General features: G+C 34.2%; 1 protein-coding gene across 1 annotated transcript in view; it reads left to right on the top strand.

The window, feature by feature from the left end:
- Positions 1–213: 213 nt before the first annotated feature.
- LOC148945606 (tyrosine-protein phosphatase non-receptor type 2-like) overlaps positions 214–18,636 on the top strand; it is an 80,718-nt gene continuing 62,295 nt past the window's right edge. Inside the window, exon 1 of the mRNA XM_089099188.1 lies at positions 214–300. Coding sequence (XP_088955314.1) covers positions 226–300 — 75 coding nt within the window. The 5' untranslated portion in view covers positions 214–225. The remainder of the gene's footprint in view (positions 301–18,636) is intronic.

Below are 18,636 nucleotides of genomic sequence, written 5' to 3'. Positions count from 1 at the left end.
ATTTTTTGAAAATATGTTGAGACTATATATAGTGCTCAAAAATAATAATGTGATATAATATGTCGGGCTAGGATGACGCTGAAATGTAACTGAATAGAAATAGTATATAATAGATGCCACTTAAAGCTAATGAGCAGATAGCGAGTAAATATTAACTGTTTCTCAGATTCGATTTTGAGTCATTTAATGAAGAACTAATAGGAATAAGTGAATTTTTCTCAGGAAATGGAGATGCTCACACTAGTTGAAAAGGAATTCAACCAGCTTGAAAGTGATGGCTCATGGCATTCTATTTACATGGTATTCCTTAATTTGGCATTTTTGTAAAATTCTAGTTGAGGGGCCTCTTTCCATCCTTGAAAGAAATTAAGATGGGTGAAAAGCCTAAGACTTGTAGCAATGAATCTAATGCCTAGAATATACCCTGGGTATACAAAGGGTAAAATTGTAGTAGAGGGCTGTGTTGATATCTTGGAAAGCAGTTGAGTCAGGTTAATAAAAGGATAGTTTTCCAATTAACTCACTAGCCTAATCAAATAGGGTAAAAAAAAACAGTATCCAATTTAGCAAAATTATGTGAAACTAAAACCCTCACACCTTGTTACCAAAAAGGAATTGAAGAGAATTGTATGTATCAAAGAATAGCTAAAAATCTAAGCTATCCATCAATATGGTTATTATTAAAATTACTTAATATCAAACACTTGAAATTATTAGTTTATTGACTTACCTACAAGGGTCTCTTTTTGGAAATAGCCTACCAATTATCCTATTTTTATTTATATATCTTTTCAGTGCTTCATTTAGATTCACATATTAGCACAAAGCTGATTATATTCTGATTCTAGAAATGTTACTTTTATTACTTGATATTTATTCTATAAATCACAAATTTTAAACATAATTTTTACTTTTTAATTGCTTGTCAAAACAGAGACCACATTTTTAATCTATGCTGATAAATTATTGGTGAAAATTTCACCAAAAAGGCAGGGCTCTTGTTACTACCCTCCCATTGCATCATGCTGAGGCAAAATAAAGGTGGTCCAAAACCCCATCTCTATTTTTCCAGAATGCCAAAGAAAAGTGGTCTTTTATCCTAGTTCAGAAATAGACCTTAGTCTACATTCAGAAACAGAATTTCATCCTGAATCCAAATATAGGCTAACATTGATCTGCATCAGAATTTAACTTTACAAACCCACCCCTTAAATTTCAAATATATAGGCTACCCTGAATTGTACATAGGCTGTTCAATGATATGCCCATTGTTTTGACAAATTGTCAATTTAAAGAAAAGAGTGATGCACAGATAATAAATTGCATATTTACAACTTAGTAAATATTAAGCAATTAATATTATTGACCTACAAATAAAGTGAACATGCCACTAGATGTCAGTTTTATGCTCTTTCTGAATATAATAATTGCTTTTCTTGCAAATTCAATTTTAAGTCACTTTAGGACCCATAAAAAGGATTATTTCATACTGTATTTTTGGATATAAAAATGGGTTATAACATTTGTTTCAAATTACTATTTCTTTATAAATACATTTTGTAAAGTTATTCACAACATTAATTTGTCAAGATTAAGTTAAATATAAAAAAATCAAAACAAATCTGCCATGTTTTCTTTTTATTCTGTTCAGCCTCTTAAAACCTGCTGTTTCACCTGTATGTTGAAAAATATCAAAGCCTACATAAGAAACATGGCAAATAAAAAATAGAAAAATTGTTTTGAATTTTTTATCCAACTTAATTGTTGCAAATCAATGCTTAACAATTTTATAACTTTAACAAAATGGATTTTATAATGAAATAGTAAGTTTGAAACCAATGTTTGAACCCTTTTTATGGCAAAAAACTTTTATTATCATTTCCATGGGTTCAAAAAAGGCTTAAAACTTAATTTGCAAGAAAAGCAATTATTGTATTCAGAAATAGCATAAAAAGCAACATCTAGTGGTATGTTCACTTTATTTGTAGGTCAATGATGTGAGCTGCCCAATATTTAATGTTGAGTTAGGTGAATAAAAGGATAGTTTTCCAATTAACTCACTAGCCTTATGAAATAGCTTAGGAATAGACATAGGTCTTCATTCAGAAGTAGAATTTCATCCTGAATCCAAATATAACATTCATTTGCATCAGAAATTAACTTCTACCCCACCCTCTAATTTGTAAATATATAGGCTACCCTGGGTTGTACATATTCAATGATATGTCCTTTGTTTTGACTAACTGTCAATTTGAAGAAAAGAGTGGCCTATAGAGAATGAATTGTATATATACAACTCAGGATGTGTATCTATTTGCACATTAGGGGAGAGAGTGGATTTAAAGTTTATTTCCAATAGGCCTACAAATGAATGTTATATTTTGATTCCATGTGAAATTCAGTAAAATTTTAGATGAATTGCTTTTTGCTCTCTTTGAAAATGGTTAGGCTAAGAGATTCTAGTTTAGTTACTTTTTGCTATCTCAGAAAGGGGTTAGGTTAGGAAAATGAAACTTTCAGGGATGTGTCTACTGACTAAAGTAGGTCATGGGAAGGTGTATTGAAGTATCTACCTCCAGTCCTTCTCCCTCTAGATGGCAGGGACTTTTTATGACCCTTTAAAATCTTTGTGATATAAAAGTGAAACCTTGCAAAATAGATATTCTGTTTAAATGAACTACAAGAAAACTTTTTTCAGCTTTACAACTTTTTCAATCCCATTTTATTAGACTCCAAAGATGTGCAAATAGATTGTCTAAATAATAAAAAATAAAAAACAGTGATATGGCTTAAAATGCTACTCAAATAACAGTAATTGTTTTTTCAGACCCTTTAATTTGTAAATATATAGAGCCACATTTTCAGGCTCAGCAGGTTTGAACACAGGTTGTTCTCATCTAATTTTAGGTTTCTAGTTTTTTGTCTAGTTTCAGCGGGTTTGAAGCTTCAACCCCAAGTTTGATGCACTAGATGCACTAGACGCAAGCAAGCCATGTTTAAAGACAGGTTGTTCACAGATCAGTGGGTTCAAACACGGGTTTTTCTCATCTAGTGCATTAAGCATTGTGCATCTAGTGTATCAAACACGGGGTTAAAGCTTCAAACCAGCTGAAACTAGACAAAAAACTAGAAAATAGATGAGAACAACCCATGTTCAAACCTGCTGAGCCTCAAAACACAGCTTAGGCTACCCTTATTTGTACATATTCAGTGATATGTCCTTTGTTTTACTTTCTTTGAAAATGGTTAGGCTAACAGATTCTAGTTTAGTTATTTTTTGCTATCTTGGAAAGGGGCTAGCTTAGGAAAATAAAATTTTCAGGGATGGGTCTACTGACTAAAGTATGTCCTGTGAAGGTGTTTTGAAGTACCTACCTCCACTCCCTCTCCCTCTAGATGGCAGGGACTTTTTATGACCCTTTAAAATCTGTGTGATATTCTACTTAAATAACAGTAATTGTATTTTCAGAACTAAAATCAGAGAAAAAATCTGATAAGTGAAAATTAAGGTTAAATGTTGTTTTGTCAACTTTCCATGATCTACCTGTCAAGTATACACATTTTTGAAGACTTGAAAATCAGAAGAGGGTTAACATAAAAGCTTAGCAATACCTTCCCAGAGTATGTTTTTAGTCCTGGATTCATTACTGAAAGTTTTTTTTTTCTTCAGGAAGATCTAATTTGCAAGGTTTCACTTCTATAATACAAAGATTTTAAAGGTCTTAGAAAGTCACTGTCCTCTATTGGGAGAACAGGTGAAGGTAGGAACTTCAAAACACCTTCCCAGGACATAGTTTAGTCTGTAGACCCATCCCTGAAATTTAATAAGTAACCTGTCAAGTAGACAAATTTCTAACACATGGAAATCAGAAGAGGATTAACATAGTAGCTTGGCAATACCTTCCTTTAGTATATTTTTGGCCTTGGATTCATTACCAAAAGTTTCACTTTCCTAACCTAACCCCTTTCCAAGACAGCAAAATTAATTTGTCTAGAATTTCTAATGAAAAAAAGTAATTCTAATGAAAGTATCTAGAGGCTTAAGAGTCTCCTGGGAAGATATTTTAAAGCATCTCCTCCAGAGAGCACTACCCTTTGATGCCTTTACCAATCTTTATATTAGCCTATAAAAGTGAAATCTTGTAAAACACATCTTTTGTTCAAATGAGGCACCAGAAAAGTGTCTTGAGCCTCATCTCTTTGCTTGATCCTATTTTATAAAGTTTTAAGGATTTCTAAATATATTTTTGAAATTTAGGAATAACTCTTGATATAGCTTAAAATCCTACTGAAATAATAGGAATTGCATATTCACAACCAAAGCTGTAGAAAAAAAGATTCCTCTAAACTAGAATTTTAGCAGCTCTAATTTTTGAACACATTTCCTAGTATTTCAGTGAAATTATAAGCCTGATCAGAGTTTTTTCCTACATTAAAGAAATAGATTTAAAAATCTTTAGTACCTTATAATTCTGGATTAACCCAAGAATACTTATGGTGGGTAAAATTTACCTCTACAAAATTGAACTTGTCTTTTTTCTTACACCAAGGTTTGTTGAAAGGAGGTGGCCTTTCTTGTATTTTGTCTTTGACCCTAAGGGAGCTAGTCACTCAGTTGTTCTTACATCAGACATCAATGGGGACAGAGATAATGGAGGTCAGTGGGTAAATCTTATCAATCTTTACTACTACTACTAACAACTCACCACAGCACCAAGCTGCCTGAGGCCAACACAGCTATGCATGCTCCTCCTCCAGCCCAATGTATCCAAAGCCTCCCTCTTTACACCCGCCCAGGAAGTTCCCATTTCCTTTAAATCTTTCTTTTTGACGTCCTCCCATGCCAGACGGGGACAACCTGCTTTCCATTTAGCCCTAGACAGTTGGCCAAAAAGAACAATCTGTCATCCTTCATCCACACAACATGTCCTAGCCACCTCCACCTTTCTTTCATTATAGCCCTAGAGAGCAGTACTAAACCACATTTTTTGTATAGCCTATTGTTTGAAATACAGTCAGTCAGCTGGGTACCCAGAACAATCCTTAAGCAATTTCTCTGGAAAACATCTAGCAAATCTTCATCTCTTTCAGAGCGTCCATGCTTCAGAGCCACATTTGACCACTGTCATCACTGTAACTTCTAATATTTTAATCTTGGTTTGTCAACTTATCTTCCTATTCTTCCAGACTTTTTTTTAACTGTGAAAAAACACCCTGAGCCTTGGCTATCCTACTTTTAACATCTTCACTGCTCCCACCATCTTTACTAATAATACTACCAAGGTAAGTGAAGCTGCCCACCTGATCAATCTTTTCGTTACCTAACGTCACCTTTTCATCTTCACTTATTCCTAGCCTTAGTGACTTAGTCTTCTTGACATTAATTTTCAAACCAATTCTATTACCCTGAACTCGCAAAACCTCTAAAACTTCATTCATTTTGCTCACACTTTCATCTAGGATGCTTAAATCATCAGCATAATCTAAGTCAAGGAGACTTCTTCCTCAATCTTTAGTATTTGTGTTTCTTTTTTTCTTTCAGTCAATAATTCAATTTCTCAATATTTGAGGCTTAATTTTAATCCCTGCTCTGCTTTTAGTTGCTTTATGTAGTTGATGAGGTTACACTGATGTTAATTCATGTTTCAGCAAATACAGCATAAATTTCACCCATTTTTGGTATTGTTACTGTGGTCTGTTCAGGCTATTTTTTCAGTAATGGGTTTGTGTCTGCTTCCCAACAAAGAAATTACCCGAGTTTTAGAGGAGATGAAGATGTACAACCAAGGAGCAGCAATGAGGAAGATCTTACCTATGCTGCTTGTTACAACTCAGAAGAAGTTATGCCACAGGATAGATCCTACTGCCCAAACAAGGGCAAAGCATGCATTTGCTGTCAACTTGTCATGAAGGATATGCTCTATCAAAATCTTCCAAAAAGCAAGCCTGAATTGAGTTCTATTATCAAGCTAAGGAAGAGTCAACTCCTGATCAAATGTGTTTGAGCATCAGCATAAGCTGAAAGACATGGCAGTGGCCAGTGTGCAGGCTGTATGGCATGATGAATGCAGCTTTCATTAACTCATTTATCATTTATGCACATAATGCACACTGCCTGAGACAAAACCTTGTCAAGAACATTGTCTATGATAATTTTATATGGATGCTCATCAAGCCACATATGCAACATTGTTATGAAATGCCAGGTTTGCCACTTTGACTCCAAGAGACCATTGGGGACATCCTAAATGGGAATTTTATTTGTCAAACAGCAGCCTCAGGGGAGAGCAAGAAGACTAACTGCCAATTTTGTCCCCTCTGCAAGTACTGCAAAACCACTCATCTCTGTACCTCATGCTGGAAACCCAATTGTGTTTTAGCAAACACCAATCATTATTAGAGTGCAGAGAAGAATAGCTCAAAAATGTAGAAATGCCAGTAATTCAGAAGAGAATTGTCTGCTTTTTTGTCTGATCTTTGTCCCAATCATTTTGAGTAAACAATAGTCAAGATCATCAATGTCAAAATGAAGGGGCATAATTTACCCACCTTTAGTAGTAATGTTCCTTGGTACCTTTTACCCTTTAGTATTCTAGAGTTAAGCAAAATATGAGGAACAACACAATTTCCTTGTACACAGAACCCTTGGAGCAGTAGATCTATTTCTCAAGTTTTGATGCATTTAATGCAAAGATTATTAAAGTTTACCAATCGTCAGGGCTGTTTGGAAGGGATAGGATTGGAGATAAGTACTTCAAAAGACATTTCCAAGGGACCATTCTGGATCCATTCCTGAAAGTTTAATTTGCCAAACACATCTATTTTCCTGTATCATGAAAAGCTGCTAATTTAAAATTTTACTGTCTTTTTATTAAGAAAATATTTTATTGGAAATATTATAGTCAGTGATTGGTTTTCAGACAAATTGGTTGGGTACAGCCCTCAGTTTTTTTATAGTGACTGGTAATAATCATACACAAAACATTTTTCTATGTCTATTCTTTGTCTATGGGTTTTTGCCACTAGAAATATGTTAAAAAACGAACCTCAAAATAAATAACAGTAATTATAAAGCAAAAAAAATCAATTACTATAAATTAACATAAACCGGAAGAACAAAACAAATCTAAAAAAAAAAAAAAATCAATATTGGTATTGCCATTTTCAAAAAAAAATGCAGCTGCTTTGAGGCACATTAACATGCAACCATCCTAGCAACATGATTAATTTTCATCAAATTTGACAAACTATACAACAAATTCAAACCAATTGGTAGCCTAGCCATGCTGAAAGAAAACTAGACCAACTTAGAGCTTCTCTTCTGCTTGTTTCTTGTCACTTGTGTAGAAAGAAAGTGATCAATAATTTTTTACTCACTTTTTCTCTTCCCTATTGCAGTGTCGCTATCGCTCCAAGAAATTATATTTTTATGCAGACCTCAGAGAAACATTTTAAATTTGGGCATAAGATTGATGGAATTGATGGAGATTTATGGAATTGGAATGTTATAAATCAAGGCCTTGTGATTGTATTACTTTTGAAGGAAACACAAAAAATATAAATACAACAAACAGGTCTATGGCCAGTAAATGAAAACAAAAATAAATATTTTGCCTGTATCTAACAAGGCGTCTTCAGCGTAGAGAAAAAAATAAACTAAAACTAAAAAATATACATAAAACTAAAATAGAATCACCTAAAAATATAATATACAATTACTTAACATTTACAATTTGAAGCTACCTTCCTGAAAACACCTCACAAAACTAACTGGATTAAACCTTTTAAAATAAGAAATGAACTAGGAATAAGTTATTGCGACATAACTTTATGCAAAGCTTTTGATGCTGCTATTCGCTTAGGTTTGTTATTTGAACTAACCCCTGGAACATTTTGCAATACTTTATTGTTAAATATGGGTTCAATTTTTTAAATAGTATAAATAGGATCACTATATATATTCCCAGTATCTTAATTAATTGATAAACTAGAAAAAATATGTTTTTTTTTATATCTAATACTTCAAGAGCCCATTGCATGAAACCTTTATCATTGGAAATGGCTATTGCCTCCTCGAACTGCACAAAATGGTCCGAATTAAAAAATTATATGTTCTGCTAAGGCTGAAGTGAAACTGTCTGGATGTTTTGCAAATTTTAGAGCATTATCTATTGAATTCCGGTGCTCAATAAATCGTTCCACAAATTGCTGGTGTGTTCGACCGATGCAAAATTTCCCGCAAGAGCAAGGAATGCTATAAACTCCACTTGACAAAATATTACGTGTTATATCTTTTCCAGAATTTAGAAAGTTACTCATGGTCTGATTGATTTAAACCAAGTTGCAATATCATGTTTCAGTAAAGTTCGTTTGATTTTCTCCCCAAGAATTGGTATGTAAGGTAATGAAATGTATCTTTTGGAAATTGTAGGGTCCAAAAGTTGAGAACCTTCGTTTTTATTACCTCTTCCATGCTTAATCTGCCTTTTCTGTATTATTTCATTTACAAATTTTATAGGATACCCGTTGAAAAATAAAATATCTCAAATACAATAGTTTGCTATCAATATATTTAGAGGGACACATTTTAATAACTGTATTAACCAATGATATGACTGTTCCTTTTTTTTTACTGAAATTGGGTGAGATGAACAAAAATTTAAATACCTGTCATTATGAGTTGGTTTTCTATAAATTGAAAAAGTATACGATTACCACTTTTTATTAATAATGTATTTAAAAAGGGTAGACTATCTTGTTTTTCCAGCTCAAGTTCAAATTTAGTATTATTGTCAAACCTGTTTAAGTGGTCAGGAAACAAATATGAGGAGCCCAATCCATGTTCCCAACAATATAAAGCATCTTCCATTAACCTACCCCAGAAACAAGGAGACAGACGAAAACACTGAATAGTGGACATTTCTATTGAATCCAAAAATAAATTAGCCAGGATTGGACATAAAGGAGAGCCCATAGCTAAACCGCAGACCTTTTCATAAAATTCTCTTCTAAACCCAAAATAAAACGAATACTTGTTTACCTACGAGACCAGTTTCATAACGTGAAATTGATCTCGATGGAAATCATGGGCGTAGGGAGGGGGGGGGGCAGCTGCCCCCCTAGACCTTCAAATTTACATTAGATATGGCTGAAAAAGCAGATGGTTTGGAAAAAGTAGTTGATAAAACTCCATCACACTATCGACTGCCCCCCCCCCCCCTAGACAATATGCTGCCTACGCCTATGATGGGAATCTGCTGTCTGCTGAGGAGAAATTACAACAGAGGGGAGAATGACAAATCCCTGGTTAAAAAGGTATCTGCTTAGAAGAATGACTCCTGATTTCAGTCTAAAATGTATTCCTCATCAAATAATGTGTAGTAATGAGCAAATAACCACAAGTAAGTAATGTGCAACTTGACACAATAGTAACCAGGGTTCCAAAAAATGGAATTTTGAAAATAGATACTTCAACAAAATTCCATATACATATTCATATATACAGTTATATACAGAATTCCATATACAGTTCAGTAAATATAATGTTATCTATCAAAAGGCTACAAGCCTAAGAAAGTTTACCTGATTTTTGAAAAGGGGAGGAAATACCCCAAAAAAGTCAAGCAATTGTAATGAAAATCACATCATCTCAGATTCAGCATATCAGAGAACATAATTGTACAGGTTTCAAGTTCCTATCTACAAGAATGTGGAATTTTGTATCTTTTTGCTAAAGAAAGATGATAGGTGTGTGTTTATTATTGTTTTATTTATTTTTTTCAGGGTGGATGGTATTCTTGGCATAATTTGGAAAACAATCGGAAACTAAAAATAAAAAATAAGTTTTTTCAACTGAGAGTAAGGAGCAAAATTGAAGCTTAAAACGAACAGAAATTATTGTGTATATGGGGGGGATTGTCTTTTCATCAACCTCAAATGAATGAGTACTCAAATGCAAGCGCTGTTGATTCAGCACAAGAAGTATATGTTAAAGAATTTTAAGACTTAAGTTTAAAGAGTGAAGGTTGAGGAAGGGGTAGCCCCCTCATATACAGAATAATTTCTGTTTGTTTTAAGTTTTAATGTTTCCCCTTACTTTCAGTTAAAAGAAACTTGTTTTTTATTTAATCTTTTGAAGAGAAAAGAGATTCAGTGGTTTGAACTTGCTGTATTCTTTGTCTGATTGCATACCTTGTATTGAGGTTTATAGATTTGCTTGAGGTTAAGGAGGTAGCCTTGATAGTCTGTGGATGTGCCATCTAGTTTGTTTAATACTTGTATGGCTAGGAATTTGTCAGAAATAAAATACTTTTTTGCAAGCTGGAAAGCAAATTGGCTTTGTTTTCTATTGTTCATTTCCATTATTTGCTACTAGCAGAAAGCTGCCTTTCTTTTATTTCCAAGAAGACAATTATTGGCCAGACTTGGAAAGCAAACCCAGCCTGCTAGCGGAAACTGCACCTGGCTAGTAGTTTCTGCTAGTAGTTTCTGGCTAGTAGTGGCTAGTAGTGTACCATTGAAGTTTTGTAGCGAGAGATACAGACATATAAAATGAAATAAACACAGATAAGAAAGACAATAGATTTATTTAACTTACATGCTTAGTTGTACAGCAACGGGTCACTTCAATGACAACAATGGTGACCAAAATACGATAAATTCGTCTGAATCTCTCTAGTTCTAAAGTACTAATCGCTTCAAATCTCGACAGAGATTCAAATTAAAAAGGCACATTTACCCCACTCCCAAACGCAGTTCTTTCGTCCTGCGCTATAGGGACTGCCTGCCATTGGCTTACGTGGCCCAATGACGCGAACCCTCGTCCAATAATACGTCTTAAATATTTTTGATGATTTAGGCGTTCACACGGTTCTTATCGTTTAAAATTCCTTAAAAATATTGTGCGTAGCACTTTTCTTATTGCTCATTGTCTTAGCGAAATCCAAAGACTGCAGTTTCTTTTCTTTGCTGATTAAGGACTTTTTCATTTTTGAAACTAGATTTAGCTTAATTATAGGAGTCCGAATTAAAGAAGGAACTTTATTTTGGTATTTCAAATATATCGTGTTTTACTCCCGGTACATATCACACTTCCCATGAAATAATGACGCCCAGTCATTAGTTACTGCCCATCAGGAGTTTTAAAATTTTTCAATTATTTTTCTTATTTTATTCTACATCCCTATCTAAAATTCATCTACCGGACTAAGATTATTTTTGGCTCTAGGTTAGCTACTATATTAAAGATTTTTTTTTTCTATATCTAACGCTGATTACTTTTACATTTCAAATAAGGTTGGGACTATTCTACTTTTACATTAGTTTTTTTTTTGTCTTTGCTGTATATATTAATTACTACATACTATATAAACAGCGTTAAATGAATAACATAATAATATTACACATAATTCTACTTGTGGTACATACATGAATGATTTATAACATACAATGTTTGGTTCAACATATTCACAGATGACATTAAAACACTTTCACTATTGGGATTTTTGCATTGTAAAAGCTGTTAGGAAGTAACAAATGTAGCTTCACATCTATTCATCACCTTTCGTGTCCTTAGTGTACTACACCCTTTTGTTGTAAATTACTGTCCTTCACTCCTTTTGTCCTGGCAAAAATTTCGAAGCACTTACGTTATGGTTTCTTCATGGAACAGTTCGAGTCTAGTTGTCTTTACACGGTAAGTTTTCCCTGATATTAAACTGGGAAATTAACGTTAAATTTCTTTATAATGTTCAACTGGTAAATTATTATTCCCACTATAGGTGTCGGGTTTTTTCTTCTCAGCATATCATTTTTTTTTTTTTTTTTTTTTTAGGATTTTTGGGGCATAAAGATAATTTATTCTTGCGTAAAATTTTTAATTTTTGCCTTTTTAAACGGGTTTTCGTCATATTATGGTTACTCTTTTAATATATTGTCTTTAAATTCAGCTTCAAACATCTTTAAATATCATTTGACTTCAAATATCGTTTATCTTGTACTGCTCGATGGGGTTCTCAGAATTAAACTTCAAATTATCTTTAACTTCAGCTTCAAATATCTTCGAATGTCTTTAAATATCTTTTAACTTCAAATATTGTTAAATATCGTTTATATACAAGTATCATCACTATACTGTTAAATTATTATGGGGTCCATATTGACTATCAACAGCGATGTCTACGTATTTATATCTTGTACTGGCTGATGGGTTTCTCAGCGTTTATGCGATTATATAGTTCGTTAAAGCACTCGATACTGAGGTTCGAATATAGTGTTACATGATACATAATATGGTTCATAGTCGAAGAAACGACGGTCGAAGGTAACTGTTGTTTTCTTAGACGAAGCTGGGATGGAAATTGCCTGAAGTTATGGTGAGTACTCTTCGCTGGTTGAGATATGATGAAAATAGATGTTACTGGGTCGTATCTGTACTGGGTAGCTTATTGTAATACTCAATGACCAAAGTGTCCATTTACTTTCCTGCAATAAAAACAACGCGGCAGAATCACATGTTCTTTTAAGTAAATACACATACAATAATTCACGAATTAATTGGGTTATAATTTCTTAGCTATGAGACAGAATTAAATAAATACACTAATATTAGTACTCACAATGAAAATCTAAAACAGAAATGTCTTCAAATTTGTTTTGATAACGAAAATATCGATATTAAATAAACATAATTTACCCTACATTATTAAGTTTGAGGTATGTTTTTACAATATATTTTTCATGCCTGCATTGTTCACGCAAGTCCGTGCTGTATAAGAAACGCATGTGCAGCGTCATAACCGCACGGTTTTACGCAAACGATACTACAATGAGGGAACAAGACATAACAAGGACTAGTGGAGACCTCTATACCCACTAGTTTTCTGATGTCTTCCCTATTTCTTGGCTTAGACGTTCTCATGGGGCTCCGGGTTTATTCTCAGCATTTCAGCTGTTTCCCCGTGTTCTTCCTTTGGTTTTCGTCTTCTTATTCTTAAGAATTTTCCGTAATTAAAAGTCAATAGGGTTCTTATGGTCAGGGAGGTTGCAAATACGAAACATACGGCCAATAATATGTTCCACCAGAAATTGGTCGAGAACAATCCGTATTTATTATCTACATACGCTAATCTTTGGTCTTCGTTTGTAAATAGGGGAATCTGCGAATCTAATGCTTCTCTTATTTTTGTAAGCCTTATCGTTCCTTTATTTTTCTCTATTTTTGACCATACCGAGGTTTTTATTTCCTCGTTTTCTAGTTTGGGAATAGTGTACGACAGGTTGATCGCCTTGAAGTTAGTTATTTCGGGACTTATTACCTTTGTGCTTGTGGTAATTAACGGCGTTCGGACGGTTGACTCTTTAGTTACGAGTCAACACCCTTGTTTTATGGTTATCGTACCCACATTTTGTAACAGTACTTCTGTTTTGTAACTTGGTTCTATTCTTTCCGTATTATTGTAACAAGACAGAGTTCCGACGGTTTCTCTTGGAACTGAGAATAACCAAAGGTCATTTTTTAGGTGAATGAATATTTCTCGCTTAGTACTTCCTACCACGGCTTCGCATGAATTCGGTGTTTCTTCCTGTTGTGTGTCTTTCAAAAATATGTCTAACATACAGGATCCAGGTTTGACATTATAAATAGGTAACGTGAGTTGGCATACTAAGTTTTTGAATGGTACGCACTCTTTTAAGTCTTGTGGATTGGCTAGGGCGTATTTTCGTCTATCTTGATCAATAAGCAACTACTCTGCTTCAGGCGTGATAGTCATAAATGAATTCGTTTTCTTTATGTTTGCCGGGAAGGTCGAAATTTTGTACAGGTCGTAAACGGATTGTTGATTTATCAATGGAATTGTTACTACTACAAATAGCTGTTCATTTATTTCCGTGACGTGGACTTTTAATTTAGTATAGTAATGGAATAAATTTGATACTTCTGGTTCTATGGGCAGATGTAAGCCAAACGTTAGGTGCGTTTTTATTTTGTCTAGCATACTTTTTAGGCTAGAAGGATCTACTAGGTCGTAGGACAAAGGTCCTCCCGTGAGGGCAAATAGTGCAGATTCGAACTTGCTGACGTCTGTCGCAAAATTTAGTAATGACATGGTAATTGTGTCGAGTGAAATCATGGTTAAGCTCGTGTCTATTACCACGCGGTCCGCTTCATTCCCTAAGTAATTCATTAAGTTTATGGTTTTCGAGATTCTCTTAGATATCATATCGATTTTATCTCTCTGGTAATTTGCTACACTGGCTTGTATCTCTTGAACGTGTAATGTTACGTTCATGGCATTGTTCAACTTTCTTACACTGTCCTTTAGGCTGTTTAGGTCTTCCTTTGTCGTTAAACCGAAGAATTGGGAGGCGAGTTCTCCAATGATGGGAATTAGGCCGGTAGATCTACGGTATTTATTTCTTTGAAAGAATACTTCGAAAATCTTCGTGGTACTTTGTTTTAATTTTTGTATTTCCGTGTTGAATAATTCAAATAGGGCTTGTAATATTTGTCTATATAGTATTAAGTAGGCTTGGTGAGTTGAAATTTTTTGTGTACTTTTCTCATTTAGATTGGGTAACGGTTGTTCTTCGTTCGTTGCGTGATTTCCATCGTAAGGTTTTCCTTTCCCTGTAATCAGTAGTTTAGGGTTTTGTATCAATTTTGTTTTAGCAACGTCTTTTGCTAAGTCTTCCATATTATCCGCCAGTCTTTTCTCTGCTCGTTCCAAGTGCCATGTCAATTCCTGTCCTTTTCTCATCAGGCTCATCTATTACGAATTTTGATTTTTGTTTGGGTATGACTGAAGTCGGAAATTCTTTATTATCTTTATTATGCATTATTTTACTGGCTTGTAGTCCTTTGTTCGATCTAAGGTATTGAAATATCAATTCCTTGAGTTCATTCGTGTTTTTTTCTAGCCTTGTTACTTGCTGGAACAAGGTTTCAAAAGGTTTGGGATCCAATTTCATAAAGATTTTCCATGCGTCATGGCTAACTAGGAGTGAATTTTCATGCTTGAATATTACTCCGTGTTTTACAATATCTTGGGCCACTGCGTGAACAACGAGGATAAGGATGATATTCTTAGGCCTCATCTTGTTGTTTGTTTCTAGAATTAATTTATCATTTATTTTACCTCTTTTTTTTGTAAATTTATTTTGTATACTCCTTTTGTTATATTTAATTTTTACTTAGTTTGTTTCTTATTATGTAATCATTTTGTGTCATTTGCCAAGGAAAACTTAATTGTGAGCGTAAAAAAGAATGATTATTTAATGATTAAATGGGTTATGAAATTAAGTTTTGGATTTTATAACTTAATTCTGGCCGTGATATACCTCTACGACTGGCTGAGATATAACCTTAAAGCTTAGCTAGTAATCTTTTTTTTTTTTTTTTTTTTTTTTTTTTTTTTTTTTCGTTATATTTCTCGAGTAAGGAAAATATAATTAATCAGGCGTACAGTACATAATTACACTGGTATCCAATTTTGTTTGTGGGCCTAAAACAAATATAGTCTGCACTATTACAAAATAGCTTATGCATAGAAGGTTAATTTCTTCAGAAGTTACCTACTAATGGGTAGTTTTGAGTTTAGAATCTTTTCTTTATTTTCTTGTTACTATTTTTATGGGCGTCTCTTTTCCTTTGGTAAGTTTTCATACGTTTCATGAATAATTTGCTACCGAGGGATTTGTATTCTTCAGATTCAGGGTCAAATAAAAATTGTTTGTAATATTGAATTTCCGCTAAAGGATGATGTACAGGCCGCGCCATTTGTAGCGATAGAAGTTTTGTAGCGAGAGATACAGACATATAAAATGAAATAAACACAGATAAGAAAGACAATAGATTTATTGAACTTACATGCTTAGTTGTACAGCGACGGGTCACTTCAATGACAATAATGGAGACCAAAATACAATAAATTCGTCTGAATCTCTCTAGTTCTAAGGTACTAATCGCTTCAAATCCCGACAGAGATTCAAATTAAAAAGGCACATTTACCCACTCCTAAACGCAGTTCTTTCGTCCTGCGCTATAGGGACTGCCTGCCATTGTCTTACGTGGCCCAATGACGCGACCCCTCGTCCAATAATACGTCTTTAATATTTTTGATGATTTAGGCGTTCACACGGTTCTTATCTTTTAAACTTCCTTAAAAATATTGTGCGTAGCACTTTTCTTATTGCTCACTGTCTTAGCGAAATCCAAAGACTTCAGTTTCTTTTCTTTGCTGATTAAGGACTTTTTCATTTTTGAAACTAGATTTAGCTTAATTATAGGAGTCCGAATTAAAGAAGGAACTTTATTTTGGTATTTCAAATATATCGTGTTTTACTCCCGGTACAGTAGCACCTGGCTAAACTCAAATACCTCTGCTTATTACTTGAATAAAACATCCAATCTTAACCTTATTTTTCATGTTATGAATTACGGTACCTCAAAAAAGGAATTTCGTTTTTGAAAACCTTGCAAGATAATGATATTTTGTTTGATTGCATTTATATTGACTTTTCCAAAGTGTTTGACAAAATTTTCCGTCCCACCTCTGATAAAGAAATGTCAACTATACGGTATCAGGCTGGAAACTGAAGTATGGATAACGGATTATCTTACAAATAGAACCCAAGAGGTTGCAGTAGGTGAAGCTTTGTCATAACTTATTTCTGTCATAAGTGGAGTTCTGCAAGCCAGTTGTCTTGGGCTGTTACTCTTTTGCTTTTTTATCAATGATTTGCCATGTATTGTTAGGAATTCGACCTTAAAAATTTTCGCAGATAATGTGAAGGTTTACAGGTCAGTCATGAATGAACAAGAGATTTTTTTACTTCAAGAGGATTTGGATGCTCTGTGCTGGTTGAGTGTGGCAACCTCTATGTTCATTAACTAAACCAAGTGCAATGCTGTGCACTATTTGCGTAGACTCCCTCAATATTACCATTACTTCATTGATGGTAAATCAATTCCAAGCATGGAGTATGCTTGAGACCTTGGAATTTGGTTTGATTCGAGTCTCAAATTTATAAACATTTATTGGATATCACCCATAAGGTAAATTTTCAATTATTACTTCTAAAGCATACATTTTCTAAGTTTAATTTTCGTTCATTCATTTCACTTTATTTATCCACTGTACGTCAAATACTTGAGTTTTTCTCATCAATAAGAGAGATAGAGAAAGAGTTGAGAAAGTGCAATGTAGGGCCACCAAACTCATACCTTACCTGAGACATCTACCATACCACCAGATAATGCAGAGACTACAGTTGCCAAGTGTTCAGTTCGGATGTGATAGAGCTGACCTTATAAATTCATTCCACATTGTTAGGAACATTGATGATACCACTCCAACTCACTTCTTCACTTTTACAGAATACAGTAGTACCCATTAACGCCAACACAAAATATACCCACGATGTTCATAGAAAATATTAGGCCAACATTCTTTATCTAGCTGAGTGTGGAAGACTTGGAACGCACTTACATTGGAAACAGTTGCAACTATCATGGTCCAGTCTTTCAAAAGTAGTTTAGCGTCTACAGATTTCCATACTAGGTCTTATCACCAGGGGCGTCCCGAGGGTGGAGGGGCGTGCCGCCGCTCCAACATATTTGGCATTCGGTAAAATTTTTGCAAAATTGCCTGAAATTATGCAAAATCTTGATTTCTTAAGAAAATTCGGCACAAATCAGGTAGCGATTCGGTAAAATTTACGAAGATCGCCCCTCCAATGAAATGAGTTTCTGGACGCCCCTGCTTATCACAATCCATTTTGAGAATTTTTTTTTTTTTTGTAGTAGTTGTTTTTGTGACTTTTATGTTTTCATAGTGTGTTATTTCTCATAGATTTGTATGTGTGTATTATGTTGTCAGCATTGTCATAAATTTTTTTATAACGTTTAGTGCGACAAGCTTGATAAAGCTTACCGCATTTGGTATTAACAAATAAATAATGACTGAGAACCATTATTAATGTTGATTTATGCATAAAAATTGATTTTGACCATAGAAGTGTGGTCAATTATCAAATGACTTGTTTTTCACTCATCATTAACGACTAGCCCCTGTAGTCTTTATTAGCCTGTCCTATAAGCCAGCTTGACTTTCCATTGGTTTTTCGCAACTGGTACTTTTTTGCCACTATAACTTGGCTTGATGCGAGACCAGGCATTAAATCACTTTACCTTTGAAGTGCAGTTTTAGAAGCTGCCTTCTCATTGTTCTTGGACTGCTGTTACCTGCATATCTGTTAATCTTTCGAAGCAGAGATATTCTTGGTTGTAAATTAGTTAGGCAACGTATTTTCATACAGAATATGATAGTCTGTAACCACATGTAAGGCAAGGTGGATGGTATCCAGCTCAACAGATAAAACAGAGGGACCATCTAGAAGGGGAGCAAAAAGCTTAAAGTTGAGACTGAAGATTCACCCAGTTGAACCTGCTTTCTCACCTCATACCAGGTCTATATTTATAAATACATGCATACTCAGGGTGGTGCTTAAGTGTTTGTTCTCCTTGAAAGATAATGGGAGAGAGTGGAGAAGGAATTGAATCAAATATTCAATAAGCAGGGGCATCGTTTCTGGGGGGTAAGGGGGGCAGTTGTCCTCCAATAATTTGAAGAAAAA

Source organism: Artemia sp. Qi Xiang Cuo, chromosome 13, assembly GCF_049724085.1.
Source record: "Artemia sp. Qi Xiang Cuo chromosome 13, ASM4972408v1, whole genome shotgun sequence".
Taxonomy (NCBI): Eukaryota; Metazoa; Arthropoda; class Branchiopoda; order Anostraca; family Artemiidae; genus Artemia; species Artemia sp. Qi Xiang Cuo.
Note: the sequence above shows the minus strand (reverse complement) of the source record. Positions and strands in the feature narration are given on the sequence as shown.